This window comes from Entelurus aequoreus, linkage group LG14, assembly GCF_033978785.1.
Source record: "Entelurus aequoreus isolate RoL-2023_Sb linkage group LG14, RoL_Eaeq_v1.1, whole genome shotgun sequence".
Taxonomy (NCBI): Eukaryota; Metazoa; Chordata; class Actinopteri; order Syngnathiformes; family Syngnathidae; genus Entelurus; species Entelurus aequoreus.
The window spans coordinates 37,196,947-37,219,665 of record NC_084744.1 but is presented as its reverse complement, the minus strand read 5'-3'; the positions used below and the strand labels follow the sequence as shown (position 1 = coordinate 37,219,665).

The 22,719-nt window shown below is 40.5% G+C and overlaps 1 protein-coding gene across 1 annotated transcript; it reads right to left on the bottom strand.

The window, feature by feature from the left end:
* Positions 1-4,245: 4,245 nt before the first annotated feature.
* On the bottom strand, positions 4,246-22,588 carry mitd1 (MIT, microtubule interacting and transport, domain containing 1). Its single transcript, XM_062069780.1, has 7 exons — positions 22,289-22,588; positions 22,115-22,216; positions 21,919-22,055; positions 7,614-7,700; positions 6,490-6,602; positions 4,953-5,013; positions 4,246-4,862 (listed from the first exon to the last, which is right to left on the bottom strand). Exons 1-7 carry the CDS (start codon positions 22,431-22,433, stop codon positions 4,767-4,769), a joined length of 741 nt encoding a protein of 246 aa, XP_061925764.1. The 5' UTR covers positions 22,434-22,588; the 3' UTR covers positions 4,246-4,766.
* Positions 22,589-22,719: the final 131 nt, after the last annotated feature.

The window sequence follows — 22,719 nt, the reverse complement described above, 5'->3', positions numbered from 1 at the left end:
GAACATTCAAATAATTCCTATTATAACATTATTTTTTACTATTTATTGATTGGAAAAAGGATGATTGTATACTGCATGCACTTTTGCTTCAACTCTCATTAACTATATCCAAGTCCTCAAACATAATTTCTCGTTTGTAAGCACTTTCAGTGCAGGAAGGCAACGTAAACACAAGGCAATAAAACACTTCTTACTTTTGGTGGTTGGGGGCGGAGCTACTCATCAATCAACCAAAGCATGAACAGCCGTTTGGTTGCAGAGAAGCAATACCGCAGTCAAGTGGCCAAATATTTGACATTTACAATAAAATGATAAAAAAAACTACCCTGGACTCAAATGTGAATGAATTATTTTGGCATATTTGACATCATACCCCCAAAGAAATTAAAAACAACTATTGAATGCGGCATACTAGATATGGGAAGGAGTATGTAGGCCACTGGAATGCAGTCTACCAGGAAGAGGGAGCGTGCCGGAAGCGCATCAACATTTTTTTTATATGTGTCTTCCCCGATGAGGCTCGTCATCACACAAATCCACGCCACACTACCAGCTGTTGATGTGGATTACCTCCTGAAGCATGTGGACTGAGGCCTGGGGTGGAGCTGGGGGGTGGGGGCATTTACACCATTCATGGATGTAATCGACACCTAAAGGTAACAAGCAAGCCTAGCATGTTGTTCTGTATGCGCATACTGAAATAGAGTTTGTAAACAAGCATTTATTGGGATAATTATGGGATGACGCATGCGCGCCTTTTATGGATTATCATATTCCCTCGGGGGCATGCAGATGAGAACTGTGCATATCGAGATTAAGGCCGATAGATAATCCGATCATAGTTTGAACACACACGGGTCATAAATCATTCAAACATTTTCTCTTCCACATTTTGTCTGTTCTACTAACACACCTGCACAGAGTTAACACAAGATTATTATGCCTTTAAAATGTAAATAAACCTTAGTGATAATATACAGTAATAAACAAATTAAAGGAACTAGCGAGCCAATCAAAATAACTTTTACTAATCACCCAAACACTTGACCACGCTAATTCAGCTAATTTGCTAAAAAGTAAAATTAGTGACATGAGACAGTACTTTTGAGCAATAAACGTTTATTTAATGTACTGAACGAGCATAAAAATATTAAAATCAAGGTAGCCAATAGAGTCGCTAGTTTACTACCATGGGGAATAAACACAATTTACAGTTAGTTAGCTCAGGCTAATTTAACCCCTGTTTACTTAATGTTAGCAATAATTAAATCTATCTTTATACTCAGTAAAATACTGTTGGCATAAGATAATAACATTAGGATCTTAACATATCACATGTATGGTCTTATATATCTTTAGGCGCATTTCACTTTTTTGTGTTAATATAATGTAAAATCCATTGGGAATATGTCGCAGCATATTAGCATATCTCATGTTATATTCTTAAGTGTATTTTACTTTGTGTTAACACTATATCAAATCCAATTGGAATCTGCTAACGGCCTAAGCATGTTAACATATCTCATGATATAAAGTGTATTTCATTTTGTTTGTGTTAACACTAGAGATGTCCGATAATATCGGCCTGCCGATATTATCGGCCGATAAATGTTTTAAAATGTAATATCGGAAATTATCTGTATCGTTTTTTTATTATTATCGGTATTGTTTTTTTTAAATTAAATCAACATAAAAAACACAAGATACACTTACAATTAGTACACCAACCCAAAAAAGCTCCCTCCCTATTTACACTCATTCACACAAAAGGGTTGTTTCTTTCTGTTATTAATATTCTGGTTCCTACATTATATATCAATATATATCAATACAGTCTGCAAGGGATACAGTCCGTAAGCACACGTGATTGTGCGTGCTGCTGATCCACTAATAGTACTAAACTTTAACAGTTAATTTTACTCATTTTCATTAATTACTAGTTTCTATGTAACTGTTTTTATATTGTTTTACTTTCTTTTTTATTCAAGAAAATGCTTTTAATTTATTTATCTTATTTTATTTTATGAATTTTTTTAAAAAGGACCTTATCTTCACCATACATGGTTGTCCAAATTAGGCATAATAATGTGTTAATTCCACGACTGTATATATCGGTATCGGTTGATATCGGTATCGGTAATTAAGAGTTGGACAATATCGGAATATCGGATATCGGCAAAAAGCCATTATCGGACATCCCTAGTTAACACTATGTCAAATCCAATTGGAACCTGCTAACAGCGTTATTAGCATGTTAAAATATCGAATGATATAAAGTGTATTTCACTTTGTTTGCATTAACACTATGTAAAATCCAATTGGAATCTGCTAAAAGCGTTAGCATGTTAAAATATCCCATGATATAAAGTGTATTTCACTTTTTTGTGGATAATCTTTATAAACTCTCTAGAAAACATGTAAACACACAATCCAGTCCTACGTATTTTGTATTCAAGTAAAGTAACCTTCGACCATTAACTAAAGTGTGAGCTCAATGGTTTTGAGTTATGTCACGCATTGGCGTTGTTAGACCTATTTTAGGGGGGCTCAAGCCCCTAAAATGTTCTTAAGCCCCCCTAAATAATTTGGTGTTAAAATTATTTTTTTTTTTAAATCTAATTTTTTTTTTTTTACAAATACATGCCGACATATTCATTATAAAGGGGCCCGAATATGAGTTTAAATAAATAATCATATAACCTGTCATTATTCACTCAGTTTCCCCTCACTTCATAGCGTAAGGTAGAGAGCCCCTTAAGTGCGTCGGTATCCAATCCATTCCACTTGTTCAAATAGAAAATGCCCACATCACTCAAAATCCAGTCCTCATTTTCTCTGCGACCTTGCTTGCGGTCCTGCAGGTGTACGAAGCACATTAGCACACGGCACTGCAGAACAAGAACCTTCTGTCTTCAATTGTAAATAATTTAGTTTTTAAGTTTTGTGTTTCTTGTAGAATCTATATAAAGTAATATACATTAGCCTATGGTTAAAATAATAAAAAAAACATCATTAAATATATTTGTTTTATTGTATTGTTACATTAATAGCTGTTGTATTATTATAGGATGGCTTGTTAAACATTTCATAGGATTTTCAGAGGGTGGAAAAACCAAGACATTTAATATAAAATGTAAAATGAATAAATACATAAAAAGAAAAAGAAAAAAAATGGTTAAAAGCCATCGTCCCGGGGAGCATTTAATTTCGTCCTCTGCATTTTTTTTACCGTCCCTGGGACGACGGGACTACGTTAATCTCAAGCCCTGGAAGTTACATTTTATTGTTTGCATTATTTGTTTCAGCATTGCACTTTGAAGATGGTCCCTCAGCTCTTTGACAGATTTGGCTCTTTTTCAGATCAGCAGACGGACTCCAAGTCTTTCTTATTTACAGTATATATAAAAGTTTCTCATTTCTTTTCAGACTTCCATATATATTTCCATCCATCCATCTTCAACCGCTTATCCATATATATTTAATTTCCTTAACGGCTTGCCATAATATATATATATATATATATAAATATATTATATACAAGCCAAATTATCCCGATCCAGATATTACTTTAATTCAAGTAATTAAGTAATATTTCCAGGGCTTGAATTTACAACCATTTTAGTCACAAATGTGCCCAAAATGTAATCTGTGCAACTTCAAAATATTTGGGAACAAACAATTATTGTATTGTGCGCTAAAGTCGTGGCATTAGCCTCTATGTTGTGAATTAATAACATAGAGGCTAATGCCATGACTTTCATTGTGTTTCAGTGTATCTTGAAGGATCATGCAAGTAATTGTTTCTTGTTGATGCTGTAAACAAAATGTCTCTGTGCAAACCCATGTTTGTTGTTGTACTGAACACAGATTGAAAATAAACCGACTGAAATAATAATAATAACAATGATTAATTTCTAAGTCTTTGTTAGCTGTTTGTGAAGTTTTGTGCTTGTGCGCTACGTTAGCTCGCATCCTGTGCATCTCCTGGGGGCTAAGCCACCCCTGTCCTTAAAAGCTAGTGACGCCCCTGATGTCACGTAACAAGGCACTAAGGCTCTTTTAAAGTATATTTTTAGAAACTTAAAGAAAAATAATCTAATCTGGTAACAATAGCAAAATGTAAAAATAACCTCTGTATTAACCACCACCGGATGGCATTTCGCTTTGGAATGTTTCAGTTACGTCACATAGTATGTCACAAAAGCTCTTTTAAAGTACATTCTAAAAGCTTTTTTCTTACATCTTCATAAGCTCTACAGAAGAAATGTAAACACACATTCCAGTCGTACATACTTTGTATTTGAGTCAAAAGTATCCTTTAACCATTAACTGTAGTGTGAGCCCAATGATCATCATGCACCTGCAGGCATGATTGAGATTAATTTATAATCTCAATTCTTGCCAACTGTGCACAACCACTCTAAGTAGTACATTTGACATATTTGCATGTTGTTTTTTTATTGCATAATCTGCATCTTAAGTATTGTCTCTATTTGACAATTCAGTGTAGACTGAATTGGCGTCACATTTTACAATAGTAGTAATAAATCTACATTGTAATTATTGACTGCAATTAACAAGAGGCTATTCAAAGGATTTAAGAATGATAATTAAGACCTTTTATTAAAAGATTTCACCAAAAGATAAAAACACTACCTTCTTTCAAGAGCACAAAGAAAAGATAAATAAGTAAAATTATTGTTATACACGATAATGGGTAAGACAAATCAACATGACATATTTTTTTAAAATAAGGAAATATTTCCTCATATAGTTTTGGTGTGTTTTGTGTGGAAAATGTCTACTGTGGTCTCGTGGCACTGCCTCAGGTCGTAGTCACAATATCCAACGGAGAATCGGCCCTGTTGGTCGGTCAGAGGTCACAGCAAATTGTTGAACGTAGCAAATTTAAAATGTGAAGAAAAAAAAATAAGAATGAAACGAAAACTCACTTTGGGTCTCTTGAAGTAATCCAGCCCTCTTCCAATTTTGATGATCCAGCCGTTATCAAACCTGGAACAGCAGAGGGTGTTGTGGTAAAATTTACATTTTAGTAATCTCTTGTCTAACAACCAGGTAACAGTACTTGTGTGATTTATGTTGTATTGCTTCTCTTCACTGCATTAGCCTGTTCTGTGTCTAAAAGATCTGACTCTTTCATAGCCCCCGGCTAAATTCTTCTGTCCCTGCGGAGATAGTATTTTGGAATGTTCCCTACTCTGTAAATAAATGTTCAGAGAAAGCTAAGGGTCTTTTAAGTATTTATTTTGAGATCCCAAATAAACAGAGTGGAGCGCAATAAGGTTGTGCTACTAACAGAAGAGAAAGAAGGGCAAAAGAGAGCCAGACAAAAAACCCTTCAGGTCCTTATGCCATGAGAGAGGAGGGTGGTTGAGTGATGTGTCGGGTATGGAGGGAAGCATGGGCTAGTACAGAATACACCACAATAGTCTTTTTCCCAGATTTACAACAGGTGGGAGTGTAGGCTCCAAGAATGTATCAAGGTAATAAACATGTCTGTTATCTTTAGACAAAAAACAGGCCCCAGACAGCTAAGAAAGAGTAACACTGCACAAGCATTTGGACTAAAATTGTGGTTTTGACAAGAGATTACTAAAATGTTCATTTTGCCACCAGAACATTTGCTCTGCTTGGTTCTTCTTACACCCAGCCCCCAGTGCTCAGCTTCCAAGAACATAGGACAAAGACTGTTGTGATGTTCTCCTAATGTGTTTCTTTTGTGATTGATGGTGTATTACTGCCGATTCCAAAGGTTTACCCAAAACATTTCTGTTCACAACCAGATAGTCTTTTTATTTTATCCTCCTCCCCCAAAAACGGGCCACTTCGCCCAGCCCCTCCTCCTATCTTCTCACATTCCCAAGGTGGATATAAAGATCTGGAAGTTTCTTCTCTCACTCTCTTTTTCAACCCCTCTAAGCAGCATAGACTTGCTCCTATGTAGTAAACTGATGTCATTTCAGGATTCAAATTATTACTTAAACGACCTCAGCGTACTCTGGACATGTCTTTATTGAAAAGGAAAAAATTCCAGAACAAGGGGAACCTCAAAAGTTGGGTGAAAAAGAGCCAAGTCAGATTGCGATGACAACCGTACAACCAGGATATTTCTTTTGTCAGCAATACAAACTCCAGGGTAAAATAGAAACCAATGTCCAGTGCAGAGGACGCAGGGTCGTTACTGGCAAGTATAAAAATAACTGTCCTAACATACAAAAGTTGACCTTTTTTTACACTTCTTTTGACAGCAAGGGATGCTAAAAAACAACAACTCAGCTTTAAAAAGGGTCCCTCTACACTTTTAACACTTCCACTGTGTGACTTTTTTTGTTTACGAGTTTGAATATTAACAGACGTTAACTCAATTTACATAATTTCCTATGGGAAATTTGTTTGAATGCAAATATTAAAAGTTCAACCACTGTACACACCAATGACAAAGTGCGTGTGTGTGTGGGGCTGCTGTACCTGATCTCCCTGTCATGGATGGTGGAGGAGTACTGCAGGTCCAGAGTGACGCCATGAGCATTGAGGCTGTCCTTCAGCTCGGCAATAGCGCTTCTCTGTTGGCTAGAGTCAGCCTGCAGAACAGTGCACGTCGATGGGGGGGATGGGAAATAACTTTAAAATTCCATGACCGTCTCAAATCAATCATGAGGTGATGGCCAGCTGTTAGAAATCGGTTGTTGATTAATCATGCCTTGAAGCAGTTAAGTGAAATTTGAGTGCAATAGTTGGCTGTAACCAGCAGAGGTGCTATTGATTCACTTGCAGTCATGATTAACATAAACAAATTATAATTATACATTGGCTATTTCTGCATTAGAGCAGCGCCCCACCAGATGAAAATGTGTGGATATTTACCCCGATGGTGGTAAAAAATTAAAACTTAATAACTGAACATTTAAATAAATAAACTCAATATCTTTTTACATAATTTTTAACTATTGAAAATGTGTAATTGTCATCATCATAATGATAAATGAGTGTAGCACAATAGCTCTCCGCTACTTACTGGAGTGACTTGCCAAAACCCATAAAAGATCCATAAAAAGCCCTAAAAAAGCCTATTTTATATATTCTTAACCATATAATATGCTTCTGTAAGTTAATGCATTCTCTTTAAATTCAGTTTTACACTTAACAATCACAGGGATACAGTATACAATATTGTATTTACAAAACATGCAGTTATGCAACATCTCACCTTGCAAGAGCATCTTTCTGCTGGAAAATGTTATTGACTTGAGACAGCGCTATCTGCTGTATCCAATGCGGCAGAATGCTTTTTTACATGCAGATAGCGCCATCAAACCACTTTCTATATAGATTAAAATGTAAAAGCTAAGTATTTACACTCTTAAACACTAAAAAAAAAAGGTTAATAGGCGGGGATCTGCTGTAAGTGATTGTAAGATACAGTTACCAAATATGATTTTTGCTCTGATAACTTTTTTCTGGCGCCGACTTTCCCTCTCCTTTTTCTGCTGTGTGTTTACAGTAAAACCCCCAAGTTGCCAAGCAACTTGTAGCTGATGAGTTTCTTTCCTGGGCTTAGTAGAAAGCGTTTGTTGGCGGGGAAAAAGACCTACTTCATCTGACGAGGTGAGGAGATGGATGGTCTTCACTTTGCCGGATGATTTGAGCAACATCTCGCAGAACCGCAGGAAGTTGTACAGCTGTGGTGCAAACAACAAAATATCGATCACAATCTGAGATCCAATACCTACAGTAAAGCAGTGTTGGCGTAAACGCACTTTTTGTGTCTTTTTACGCATTGAAATCAGAAAGGATGCGGATTTCCGGAAGTCCGCGCATCCGCCAGACGCTGATTTTTTTATTTATTTTTTACCGCCCGGTTTGCTTCTTTTTTGAAGTTTTTAATCGATTATCGCTTTCCGTCTGTGTTTTGTTTGGTTTATATTTAAAATAAATACACCTACAACTTCCATCCATCCATCTTCTACCGCTTATTCCCTTCGGGGTCGCGGGGGGCGCTGGAGCCTATCTCAGCTACAATCGGGCGGAAGGCGGGGTACACCCTGGACTTCTTAAATAAAAATATAGAAAAAACTACCGGCAGCGGTAAAGTTTAGATCCATGAAGGAAAGAAGAAAGTGAATGAATGTTTATAACTGAAAAAATGTACATATGCATAAAAATGTGTTTTCTTTTGTCTTATTTTTTTTATGAATTAACGTTTATGACAACCTTTTTCCAAAACACAATATAGAATGTGAGATATAACAGGATAATGCTTACATTTAACATTTGTTTTCACAACGGTTACAAAAAAGTCGGACCCCAAAAATGTACTGTGGGACCCCCTTTTTTGAAAATTCCTCGCGCCAACACTGAGTAAGTGTAGCTAATCGGGATGTTTTCATCAGTGTTTAATGCTGCCGATAAAAATTATCACATGTATTAACTGTAGCTTTTTCAATTTACTTATGTTGAGTGCTATTGAAAGTTTAACAATATCAACACAATATTCCAACTAGTTGCTTATTTTCTTTTATTACATACAATTATTTGAGTAAAACAAAGACAATATTACACAAAAACTATACAAAAGCAAAAACTACTATACCTGCTCCTTATTTTGCCCTCGAAGAAATAGTAAACATGAACAAAAGAACAAGAAAAAATTATTTTGTGAAAATAATGATCTAATCACTCTAGTATCTATCATATTCTGATACTACCCTTGGTTTAGGTTGTATTCGCCCGACGTCACGTCAGGCTCATTAAATATGTCAGACTCCAAGTAGTGGGCCAGCGAGCGTCTGTTGTCATAGTGTTCTGGGCGGTATTTTGCCTTTCTTGAAGAAAAATGCCCTATGCTTGTGTTGTTTTAGGCTGTTGGAACCCTTCAAATTGCTAAAAGGATAAAAGTTTCTTCAGAGTCCCTTAAGAGGTAGTCAAGAAGGGCAAAAGAGTGCAAGATTGTATGAAAAAAGCGACAAGAAAAGTGGCACACACTCCAGTCCAATGGAGCAGAGTCGATAAATGCACAAGTTTGCAGGGATCACTTTGTTAAAGGGTTGTTTAATATACTTTTAACATTTAGTATTTCCCATTTAAGTATTATCTTGACATCATTTGTATTCTATCTCGTTTCGGAGTTCTTAGAGCGTGCATTTTTGTCTACGAGTGGTTTGAAAAGCACCAACTCGGTGAGTCTAAATAAAAGAAAGCAAATGTGAGCAAAACCTAAAAGAGTTAAGATTTTACCACAGGCATCAATCATAAATGAAGCTTTCAGCACATATACAATGTTTACATCTGTAGTTATATTTTGATAAAGGTGGGGAAAAACATGTATACTCGTAAATGGCGCGTGCAACTACAAAAAGGCAACAAACATGGCTGTAGACGCAAAGTTAAGCCTCTGGTAAAATCTTAACTCTTTTAGGTTTTGCTCACATTTGCTTTCTTTTATTTAGACTCACCGAGTTGGTGCTTTTCAAACCACTCGTAGACAAAAATGCGCGCTCTAAGAACTCCGAAACGAGACAGAATACAAATGATGTCAAGATAATACTTAAATGGGAAATACTAAATGTTAAAAGTATATTAAACAACCCTTTCACAATATTATGTCAGACCCACTCGACATCCATTGCTTTCGGTCTCCCCTAGAGGGGGGGGGGGGTTACCCACATATGCGGTCCTCTCCAAGGTTTCTCATAGTCATTCACATTGACGTCCCACTGGGGTGAGTTTTTCCTTGCCCGTATGTGGGCTCTGTACCGAGGATGTCGTTGTGGCTTGTGCAGCCCTTTGAGACACTTGTGATTTAGGGCTATATAAATAAACATTGATTGATTGATGAAATGCAATCTAACCAGAGCAAAAACAATGCATGATTTATCCATGAGAGTCTTGATACCAATATCATTGACCAAGCCACACACAAAGAAGTTGTAGACCTTCATGCTTTTCCAAGTTTTCATCTGTTTTGTAGTGTAGAATGACGCCTGGAGCTCAATAGTCTGACATGTCTTGGAACTCCACCAACGGATAATCCTTGGCATCACTTGACAAATCTTTTTTTATATAACGTATAGGGATATATTTCATGGTTAGATTTTCCGCTTGTATCTGCGCTCTAGGCACCATGTGTACTCGGATAGTTCGCACTTGGTTTGCTGCATAGCAGCCACGTTGGTTCAATGGCCCACCACTTTGTTTACTTCCGTTAAAAAGTCACAAGACGGAATCCAGCCTTTTGACACCACCGATATATGGATCGGTCTGCACTCCCCTTAAGTATTAACCTGACTCTCGCCAGATCCTTGTAGTTCGCTGAGCTCCACACAAGGATCTGGGACTTCTCAATAGGAGATGTATTTCAGAAGGCGGGGCCTTGTAAAAAAACAATTTTATGTGATTGGATAAACCACTTGTCCGTTATCTTGAATGACGTGCTACTTCAACCACTCACATCGAAATTAAATAAGTTTATTTCGGTCATATAATCAACCATCAACCATTTTGTGTGACCACTTTAACAGTACAGATTATACATATTTAACAATCATACACATTTACACACAAAAAGAAAAGAAAAAGAATGACCGAAAAAGGAATGGGCTGAAGCCAAAGCTTATATTTGCCTATCCTACACATTCATTGAAAATTAAATTGCCTGGAACATCGTTAAAAAAATCAATGGGATGAAAGTAATCGTTGCTATATTTTATAATTTTCAATTATTTCACCTTTCAAGGTTTTCTTAAACCTTAACAAAGAACTACATGTCTTCAACTCATCACTGAGCTTGTTCCACCATTTAACTCCTGAAACTGAAATACATTTGTATTTTATATTCGTTTTTACTTTACCTATTTCAAAAATCAATATCCCCCGTAAATTACAGTTTTCGCCTCTTAATTGAAATAACCTAAGAATACAAGCTGGAAGGCTGTTGTTCTTTACTCGAAACATAATTTCCATTGTTTTTAAAAACACAATATCTAAAAATTTTAACACATTAGAACTTATAAATAATGGATTGGTAGGTTCATAGTAGCACACTTTGTGTATTATTCTAATGACCCTTTTTTGAAGTTTAATTACTGGGTCTATGTTTGTTTTATAAACATTTCCCCAAACTTCAACACAATATGTTAAATATGGAAAAATAAAATAATAATATAACATATGCAGACATGTCTTATTCAGCATGTGTCTTACTTTATACAGAATAGCAATGGATTTGGATATTTTTTCCTTTATATATTCAATATGCGAAATCAACCCGTGACGCTGATGAGAGCGACGCTGGGAAATCGAAAACAGAACAGACATATTGGATAACGACAGAGCGAAAAGTTAGAGAACTTTTACTGAAACAACGCAGCAATGTCAGTAGACGATCGATGTCGTTTGTGCAAAGAAAATATGCAGAATCAATGTCAGCACACGCCTCCTCGCTACGTGCCGCCATTGTTGTTTGAATCAAACAGTCGCTTCGGCACTACGTCACATCCCGCCTGGCGATCCTGATTGGTTCATTATTTTTTGCTATCTTGAAGGAGTTTGCAATGCCCTCGAGCCCAGATCCTTGTGTGGAGCTCAGCGAACTACAAGGGTCTGATGAGAGTAAGGTTACTTAAGTATACGTCTGGTGGTTAAACTATGTGTTCATTTCCTGTTAATACCTGCTTACTTTCTGCTGCAACATGGAGGGAGGTGATGAATACTAATTTAGGGCGGTGGGTCCACACTGCGAGCTGCCTTTGTCAGGAATACAAATACTGTAAAGCAGGGGTCTCAAACTCAATTTACCTGGGGGCCACTGGATGCAGAAACTGGGTGAGGCTGAGCCGCAAGAAAATATTTCTTAAAAAAATCTAACATGCACTTTTTAATGAATTCACCTTCTTTGAATGGCTATCCTGCCCTAGCAACATACTTGCCAATCCTCTCGATTTTTCCGGGAGACTCACGAATTTCAATGCCCCTCCCGACAATCTCCCGGGGACAACCATTCACCCGGACAACAATATTAAGGACGTGCCGTGATGGCACTGCCTTTAGCGTCCTCTACAACCTGTCGTCGCGTCCGCTTTTTCACCATACATGTTGTATACGGCTTCTGCAGACACACGTAAGTGATTGCAAGGCATACTTGATCAACAGCCATACAGGTCACACTGAGGGTGACAGTATAAACAACTTTATCACTGTTACAAATATGCGCCACACTGTGAACCCACACCAAACAACAATGACAAACACATTTCGGGAGAACATCCGCACCGTAACACAACATAAACACAACATAACAAATACCCAGAACACCTTGCAGCCCTAAATCTTCCGGGCTACAATATACACTACCGTTCAAAAGTTTGGGGTCACATTGGAATGTCCTTATTTTTTAAGGAAAAGCACTGTACTTTTCAATAAAGATAACTTTAAACTAGCCTTAACTTTAAAGAAATACACTCTATACATTGCTAATGTGGTAAATGACTATTCTAGCTGCAAATGTCTGGTTTTTGGTGCAATATCTACGTAGGTGTATAGAGGCCCATTTCCAGCAACTATCACTCCAGTGTTCTAATGGTACAATGTGTTTGCTCATTGGCTCAGAAGGCTAATTGATGAGTAGAAAACCCTTGTGCAATCATGTTCACACATCTGAAAACAGTTTAGCTCGTTACAGAAGCTACAAAACTGACCTTCCTTTGAGCAGATTGAGTTTCTGGAGCATCACATTTGTGGGGTCAATTAAACGCTCAAAATGGCCAGAAAAAGAGAACTTTCATCTGAAACTCGACAGTCTATTCTTGTTCTTAGAAATGAACGCTATTCCACAAAATTGTTTGAGTGACCCCAAACTTTTGAACGGTAGTGTACACCCACGCTACCACCAAACCTCGCCCACCTCAACCGACACACGGGGGGGGGATGTGTGTGGGGGGGCATGGTTGGGGGGGCGGGGTTTGGTGGTAGCAGGGGTGTATATTGTAGCCCAGAATAGCTAGGGCTGCATGGGATTCTGGGTATTTGTTCTGTTGTGTTACGGTGCGGATGTTCTCCCGAAATGTGTTTGTCATTCTTGTTTGGTGTGGGATCACAGTGTGGCGCATATTTGTAACAGTGTTAAACTTGTTTATACAGCCACCCTCAGTGTGACCTGTATGGCTGTTGATCAAGTGTGTCTTGCAGTCACTTACGTGTGTACAGAAGCCAAATACAACATGTGACTGGGCTGGCACGCTGTTCGTACAGGTTGTAGAGAGCGTTAAAGGCAGTGCCATCACGGCACACCCTTAATATTGTTGTTTGGGTGAAATTCGGCAGACATTCGAGAGAATGGTCGCCCTGAAATTCGTGAGTCTCCCGGAAAAATCGGGAGGGTTGGCAAGTATGACGCTGTCAAGCGGCATTCATATAAAACTTGCGGGCCTGACTAACATTAAATTGTCATATTAAGGTGCGGGCCGCAAAATAACGTCTTACGGGCCGCAATTGGCCCATTGGCTGCGTGTCTGAGACCCCTGCTGTAAAGTATCTGCCACAGGATAATGGCTTTTTAAATTAATCATCATTGGTGGATGACATACTTTTACAGAAAAATCAGCCGATACTGATCGGCACATCCCTATTAGCCATAGGTGGATTAATGACCGGGCCTACCGGGCCCAGGCCCAGGGGGCCAGAGGCCCCAAGGGGCCAGGCCAACTTGGCCCCGCGGCCGCGACCCAAGCAAAACTACTTTTGCAAAAATAATAATCTTAAGCCCCAAGGGGCCAGGCCAACTTGGCCCCGCGGCCATGATCCATAGAGGGTAAGAGGCCCCAAGGGGCCAGGTCAACTTGGCCCCGCGGCCGCGACCCACAGAGGGCCAGAGGCCCCAAGGGGCCAGGCCAACATGGCCCCGCGGCCATGATCCATAGACGGTCAGAGGCCCCAAGGGGCCAGGCCAACTTGGCCCCGCGGCCACGATCCATAGAGGGTCAGAGGCCCCAGGGGGCCAGGTCAACTTGGCCCCGCGGCCACGATCCATAGACGGTCAGAGGCCCCAAGGGGCCAGGCCAACTTGGCCCCGCGGCCACGACCCACAGAAGGCCAGAGGCCCCAAAGGGCCAGGCCAACTTGGCCCCGCGGCCGCGAGCCACAGAAGGCCAGAGGCCCCAAGGGGCCAGGTCAACTTGGCCCCGCGGCCACGATCCATAGAGGGTAAGAGGCCCCAAGGGGCCAGGTCAACTTGGCCCCGCGGCCGCGACCCACAGAGGGCCTGAGGTCCTAAGGGGTCAGGCCAACTTGGCCCCGCGGCCATGATCCATAGAGGGCCAGAGGCCCCGAGGGGTCAGGCCAACTTGGCCCCGATCCATAGAGGGTCAGAGGCCCCAAGGGGCCAGGCCAACTTGGCCCCGCGGCCACGACCCACAGAGGCCCCAAGGGGCCAGGCAAAATTGGCCCCGCGGCCATGATCCACAGAGGGCCAGAGGCTCTCAATCATTATTATCAAAGCTAATTCTCAAATTGGATGGATCACACAACCTCACTCACATATTCTTTATCAATTATTAAAGGTTGTTTCTGAATTTTGATCACAGAACTTAATGCAAATATTCTTGATTGATTGACAAAGCTCATTCTCAAATTTTGATTACACAACCTTACTCTGACAAATTATCATTATCAAAAAGCTCTATCTCGAATTTGGATCACAGAATCTCACTCAAGTATTCTTAGCTGTGCCCCTCCCCCATCAAGTCTTTCATAAACCGGTCTGTTCTTTTAGAATCTCCTCATTTGGTATTTTGAACTCGTGAGAGACTGCTCAAAATTTGGTTTCCTTTCCCTCAGTTCAGACTCAGAGATAATTTGAAATCATTCAACAAGAAGTTTAACGCGCGCACACACACACACACACACACTTGAGTTGAGCATTACTTGGAAATTCTTATATTTTCCATTTTGCTGTTATTATCAGCATCTTCCCATTTTGTCCTTTTCTTTCGAGAAAGTTTACAGTCTGACATTTGTCACTGCTGTCAGTTAATAACTTTTTGGTCTTTGACCCATTTTGTCATTTTCTCGATTCGATCGTCACTGACCACTCTCTCCTGTCTGGCAGACATCGTTGCTGCCATCATAGCTAGCAAGCTGCCTGCAGCGGGTCATCCCTATGTTCCCCGTCCCTATGTTACCCGGGTCCTATGTTCCCCTCTACCGGGGAACTAAGGACCCTTTTTAAAAAAAAGGGTTCTATGTTCCCCGCTGCGGGGAACGTACAACACTTTTTCCAGAAAAGGGTTCTATGTTCCCCGCTGCTTCCAATGCGCGACTAAGTAAGACGCACGCAGACACGCATGACAGAGACGCGTTTAAGTTGTCGAAGGAAGGAAGTTTGCGTTTGAGTTGCTCTATCTGCTGCCGCACGCCCTGTGACAGGTTAGGTTTAGGGATGGTTTTGGTCAGGGCACAATTTCGCCAAAAAAGTGCTCCACAACGCCCTGTGACAGGTTAGGTTTAGGGATAGTTTTGGTCAGGGCACAATTTCGCCAAAAAAAAGTGCTCCACAACGCCCTGTGACAGGTTAGGTTTAGGGATGGTTTTGGTCAGGGCACAATTTCGCAATTTCGCCAGATACAATGCAGGGAACATAGGACCCTTTTTTAGAAAAAGGGTCCTAAGTTCCCCGGTCGCATACAAAGACCCAGGAACAACCGGGGAACATAGGACCCGGGGAACATAGGACCCGGGGAACATAGGCACGCTCCCGCCTGCAGATAGCAACATTTTGGTGTCCTTTGGGAAAATATTTAGAAAGAAGACAAAAGTACACACAGTTGTACAACTATTATCTTTATGATCTTTTTTTTGTTAGTTTCTCTGTTACTGTGTGTGGCCAATTAAGCGACTTTTGGCCATACCTGGCTGGTGACATTTAGCGACTTTCTGGTTGGTGTTAAGATTAATAATAGCAACAGTTCTCTTCATCTTAATGCAATTTATTGTGTCTGTCTCTCCACATTTTGCCATTAGGTACTTTGAGCTCTTGTTGGTCAGTCACTCTAAGGTACATTGTTGCTGCCATCATAGCTAGCAAGCTGCCTGCAGATAGCGACATTTTGGTGTCCTTTGAGAAATATTAAGAAAGAAGACAAAAGTACAAGACATTGTACGATTACTATCTTTTTAAAATTATTTGTTTCACTGTGTGATTGACCGACTTTGCCGCTAGATTTCGCGTCTTTTGGCCATACCTGGCTAGCGACTAAAAACATCATTTAGCGACTTTTTGGTTGTGAAGATAAGTGGTAAAAGCAGATCTTCCTGTTGGTCTTCCCACATTTTGCCATTTGGTACTTTGCACTCTTCTTGGTCACTCCAAGGCATTTGTCCCTGCCTTCAGCTAGTCACTTGGCTCTTTTGGAATATATTTCACTGTAATTGGCTCTCTCTCTCTCTTTCTCCTCAGTACAAATCAGCCTGTTCCCTTGCCATTCATCACTGACCACTCTGCTCTCCTGTCTGTCAGACATTATTGCTGCTTGCAGATAGCTTGGGGTCCTTAGAGAAAATATCAGAAGAGAAAAGTACACAATTATCTTAATTATCTTTTTTATTCAGTCAGTCCTTCAGTGAGTCCCAGTGTGTTGGCGATTAAGCAACGTTGGCATTCAATTAGCGACTTTTGGCCATACATGGCTGGCGACTCAAAAAACTAGAAAAAAAGTACAAAAAGTTGTACAATTAATATCTTTATTATCCTTAATTCCCCTGAATCCTAGAGTGTGTTGCAATTAAGCAACTTTGCTGCTAGGTTTAGCGACTCTTGTTTTGGGCATACCTGGCTAGCGACTACAAACATTATTCAGCAACTTTTTGGCTGTTAAGATTAACGTTAATAAATTAAATCCTAATACAATTTATTGTGTTGGTCTCGCCATCTTGCTATTAGGTACTTTGAATTCTTGTTGGTCTCTGCTAAGGTATCTGGCTGTTGTCTTTGCCTTCAGTTAGTCACTTGGCTCTGGAATATATTTAACTGTACTTGGCTCTCTCTTTCTCCTCAGTACAAATCAGTCTGTTCCCTTGCCATTTAGACATTTTCTTGATTGGATCATCACTGACCACTCTGCTCTCCTGCTGTCTATCAGACATTGTTGCTCCCATCATAGCTAGCAAGCTGCCTTGGTGTCCTTTGTGAAAATATTTAGATAGAAGACTAAAGTGCACAAAGGTGTACAATTATTATCTTTTCAAAATATTTGTTTCACTGTCAGTGTGATTGACCGACTTTGCCGCTAGATTTCGCGTCTTTTGGCCATACCTGGCTAGCGACTGAAAACATCATTTAGCAACTTTTTGGTTGTGAAGATAAGAGGTAAAAGCAGATCTGCCTGTTGGTCTTTCCACATTTTGCCATTTGGTACTTTGCACTCTTGTTGGTCACTCCAAGGCATTTGTCCCTGCCTTCAGCTAGTCACTTGGCTCTTTTGGAATATATTTCACTGTAATTGGCTCTCTCTCTCTTTCTCCTCAGTACAAATCAGTCTGTTCCCTTGCCATTTAGACATTTTCTTGATTCGATCATCACTGACCACTCTGCTCTCCTGCTGTCTATCAGACGAATCAGTTGATTCTCTGCTCTCAATTGTCTATGCTAGTAAGCTGTTATTCTCTGCTTTGGAGTGTTGATGCTGGGTTGCTAGTTTTCTAAATCACCTCACACACTTGAAGGAAGCAGCACCGATCATAAACAAACAAACAAACTCACACACACACACACACACACACACACACACACACACACACACACACACACACACACACACACACACACACACACACACACATAGTTGGTTTATCTGTTGTGATAGGCAAAGAGCCAATGTGCAAAGAAAGAAGGGAAATATGGATCATAAACGTTTAAGTGGAGGAGCTAGAAAAAAAATTCAGCAAGAAAAGAAAAAAAAGGAATCAGTTTTACTTGAGAGTGTTCCAAATATCTCCAGCTTCTTCAGTACAAAGACATCTGCTGAAAGCAATTCTATAAATGCTACTGCAAATTCAGCTAAGGTTAGCAATGCACCTGAGCTAGCATGTAGCTCCCAAGATCCTGAGACCACTACAAGTGTAGACACTGAACCAAATGCTTCTGATGCTTATGATTCAACCAATTCAGCAGTAGCCAGTTGCTCGGATGAATGTGAGGTCACTGCACCTCTGGACAGCATAGAAAATGAGCTGAATCTTTCTTCAACACCATCTACAGTGACAACTCTACCTAGTGATCCCGCTAAATGGGCTGAGACCCTCACTGAGTCAATGAAGGAAGTTCTTATTCAAAGAGGTGCAAAATCATTTCACAACCGTCACAGCCATTATCCAGCTTCTGTGAGGAACAGTGGGCTAGGAGGCAAAACCCGATGCCTAAACAATGAACATTTTACTTCACACTTGCCCAATGGACAACGAGTACAAAGAGAGTGGCTGATGTACTCTCCCTCTACTGGTAATGTTTACTGCTTTGCATGCAAACTGTTTTCCCCAAAAACGCATTCTTTTGTGACAGGCTATTGTGATTGGAAACACTCAGAAAGATTTGGTGAACATGAGCGAAGTGCTGAGCACATAACCTGCATGCAAGCAGTCTTGAACCGCGCCAAAGGTGCCACAGTTGATGCAGACCTGTTCAAACAGTTTCAGGCAGAGAGCAGCTATTGGAGGCAGGTGTTACAAAGAGTTGTTGCAGTCATTAAATTCCTTGCAGAAAGGGGCCTTGCATTTAGGGGTAAAAATGAATCGTTAGGGTCTCCTCTCAATGGGAACTACCTTGGTATTCTGGAGGTCCTGGCTGAATTTGATCCCTTTCTAAAGGATCACATCAGAAAGTTTGGGCAGATGGGTCGAGGTAATACCTCATATCTGTCCTCCACCATTTGTGAGGAATTCATTGAATTGATGGGTGCAAAAACCAAACAGGCTATAGCAGATGAACTGCAAGCAAGCAAATACTACTCTATCATTGTGGATTCAACCCCAGATTTATCTCATGTGGACCAATTGACATTCATATTCCGTTTTGTTAGCAAAGAGGGCAGTGTTGTTGAACGCTTTGTGGGTTTTGAGCCCATTACTAGCCATACAGGTGAAAGTTTGGCTAACTGTGTCATGTCTGTGTTGGAAAATCTAGGGTTAGAGCTGTCAAATTGCAGGGGGCAGGCTTATGATAATGCCAGCAACATGTCAGGGAGGTATAATGGGTTGCAGGCTCACTTAAAGAAAAGCAACCCATTAATACACTATATTCCATGTGCAGCTCACTCTTTGAATTTGGTGGGAGTCAACAGCATTGACAGATGTGGAAATGAAGTCTCTAAGTATTTTGACTTGATTCAGTCTATTTACAACTTCACAACTGCATCCACACACCGATGGGACAGGGTATTTGGCAATTCCAACATAGATCTCACACTTAAAGCTTTATCCAACACGCGTTGGAGTTGCCGTGCAGAATCTACCAAAGCACTGTGGCAGAACTACAGTAAAATAAAAGCAGCACTACAGGTTATTTCCACTGATGACACAGAGAAACGAGACACACGAACTGAAGCTGACAGTCTAGTGCGGAAGCTGGATTCACTTGAGATGGCCTTCATGGCAGGCTTTTGGGACACTGTTCTGTCCAGATTTCAGGCCACAAGTCTGCAACTTCAAAAAGCAGACATGGACCTTGGTACAGCAGTTAGATTGCTGGAATCTCTGCGCACCTTTGTTCTCTCCCAAAGAGATCTATTTGATCATTTTGAGCAGAAAGCCTTAAACATGTTGGGTGGCACCCCATCTTACAGGGCTGAACGGACGAGGAAACGTAAAAAGTTTGCTGATGAATCAGCATCCCCAGATGTTGTGCTTGAGGGAAGGCAACTGTTTCAAATAGAGACATTTATTGCCTCTATTGATCAACTGAGTTCAAGCCTTAATCACCGTCTGGAGGCCTACAAACATCTGAACAATTTGTTCAGTGTCCTTTTCTCTTTGGATACAGAGTCCAATGCTTCAGTCCTTCACAAGGCCAAGATTCTCACTGAATCATACCCATCTGACCTCAATGAAAGTCTTGGACAGGAGCTTATACAGTTCAAATCTTTTATACAGCTCAACAACACTGATGAGGAGAGGACCCCTTCAGGACTGCTCAAAACAATAATACATTTTGGACTACAGCCTACGTTTCCTAATACATACATTGCGCTACAGATTTTTCTCACTCTACCGGTCAGTAACTGTGAGGGAGAACGCTCATTCTCTCTTTTGTCAAGAGTAAAAAATGAGCTGCGCACAAGAATGACTCAGAAAAGATTAAATGCGTTATCTCTAATGGCAATTGAGAGTGAGCTGACAAGAGAGTTGGACTTCAATGATGTGGTGGATGATTTTGCAAAATTGAAAGCACGAAAGAAACCCCTTGCTTAAAGGTGCACTGTGTAAGATTTTTAGGTTATTTCCAGAATTCACCCATTCACTAATGTTAGGCTACCTGTTTTCATGAATACTTACCACCACCATAAAATTCTAAGTATCCATTATGACTTGGAGAATTGCACTTTTGCCATTTCTGGGAAGTGTCACCTGGATTGTGAAGATAGGATTGACTTTAGGCAGAAGCTTGGTGCTTTCTCTGGCAAACTGAACCTCAAGCTTCATTCTCTGCAGCTTTGCATTCTTGTGCAGACTTTCATCCACAAGGAACTTTTCAACTTCCCCACTATCGTGAAGGGGCCATCAAAAGATTTCAGTGTGTCCAGCATGTCTAGTCTCTTACTCTCCTTTCTTTGAGCCATCTCTTGTTTCTCATCTGCCCTACTCTCGAATTTTGCCTTCATGAATTTACTCCAGTTGAGTTCAACCTCCCTTTTTGCTTGTGCTGCTGCCTTGAAACCTCTGAAGCTCCTGGCTCTTCTGTAAAATTATTGACCTATTGACTGCGTTCAGTGTGCCCAACTTCTTCAGTTTGTAGTCCACCTTGCCACATTGTCTCTCCATCCCAATGTTGTGCACAGGGGTGCCATCAATGTTACTAGCCTGTTCACTGACAGGGTCCATTGGGAAGGTCTCCTCATCCATCCTCTGCCTGGCCAGGACAGTCTTCAGATGGGGCAGCATGAGATCTGTCAGCTGCTTCACTTCATCCAAGTATTCGGCAGCCACGTCTGACACTGAGTTCAGGACATGTCCAGTGCCTGTCCAGCCACTATAGCATTCTTGGAAATGGGCTATCTTGACCTGCATGCAGCCCTTGTACCATGAACTGGCCTACACCTTTCTTTGTGGTGCTCTCCGATGCATGTTATCATTTTACCTTTCTCCTTCTCCTCAAGCTTAACCACAAATAGATACAGACTTTGAGCCTCAATTTGCTGCACAGCTGCCGTTATGCCAATGTGTTTTCCTAAGATATTATTTTATTTTTAATGATAGAAGGGAGGAAAAGGGGGCAAAAATCATGTCCGATTTAGTTTTTTGGGTGGGTTGGGGGGTTTATTTCATGATAGCTACCAACTTCCAATACATAATATCTCTCAAATGACCCAATGCACCATCACTGAAGTGGGCGTAATCATTTTCAAAAATGTTTATTTTTAGGCCATTTATCCCCTCCCCCTGTGTCTGTGTGAAACCTGTGCTTGTCAGTGTCTGTGTGGTATACCTAATAGTGTGTGTGCAGTATGTGCACTCTTCTGTACAGTACAGTGTGCATGTCTGTTCACAGTATACAGTATTTCTTGCATAGTGCGTGCGTGTGTGTGCGCCCACACGCGCGGGGGGTTGAGGGGCCAAGACCATGTCAGGCCCAGGGGGCCAAAATTTCTTAATCCGCCCCTGCTATTAGCTAATGGATATATATTTATTTTGTCATACCTGGTGGGTGTGTCGTATGTAGGGATCTTCCACCCAGGCTTCGGTCAGTGATCCGCTGATGTAAGGCTTGAAGACTGCGTCATAGCTGTAACCTGTGGCGTCCTCAGCTATCCTGATCTGTTCATGGTACTTCCCGTCTAAAGACAAAAACAACAATGTAAGGTGGTCATATTTCTAACTGTTTTATGATAGTTACCTTCTTTCATTTGGTTGACGTGGGATTTAATTTGCTCTGCTCTGTTGATGTATCCTTTGATCTTCTCCCTGTAGTGTCCCTTCTTAGACTCATCGGTCACTGCTACAAGACAGATATATTTTGAAGTGTGTTAACAAACATTCATAAGACCAAAACAGGTCATGATGTGAAAACCTTTTAGGACGTCTATAAGCAGCTGGACGCCCTCTTGGTAGCAGATAAGAGACTCCAGGAAGCGGCCACTTAGATCCAACTCCACCGCCCTCTTCAGTACAGAAACAGCGGACGTCTCCATGCCTGTCAAAAGATTTTGAGACATGTTTGCGAGTCGGATGTTCCCTCTTAATGTGAAATTAACACTTAAAAGTGGACGTAAGTAACATAGAATGAGTGGAAAGTCGGTGTAAACATCTTGCGCCTGGTTTGTTATGGGTACGCCACCATAATAGAGCCCCCCGGAAACCTTATGGTTGCATTTAGTTCTGCACTTTAAAAGCAAACTAAATTGTCAAAACAAAAACAAAAAAACAACAACACTCAATTATGCCATATTATATAAATAATAATCATATCGTTTTGTACTTTAAATATAATACCAACACCAC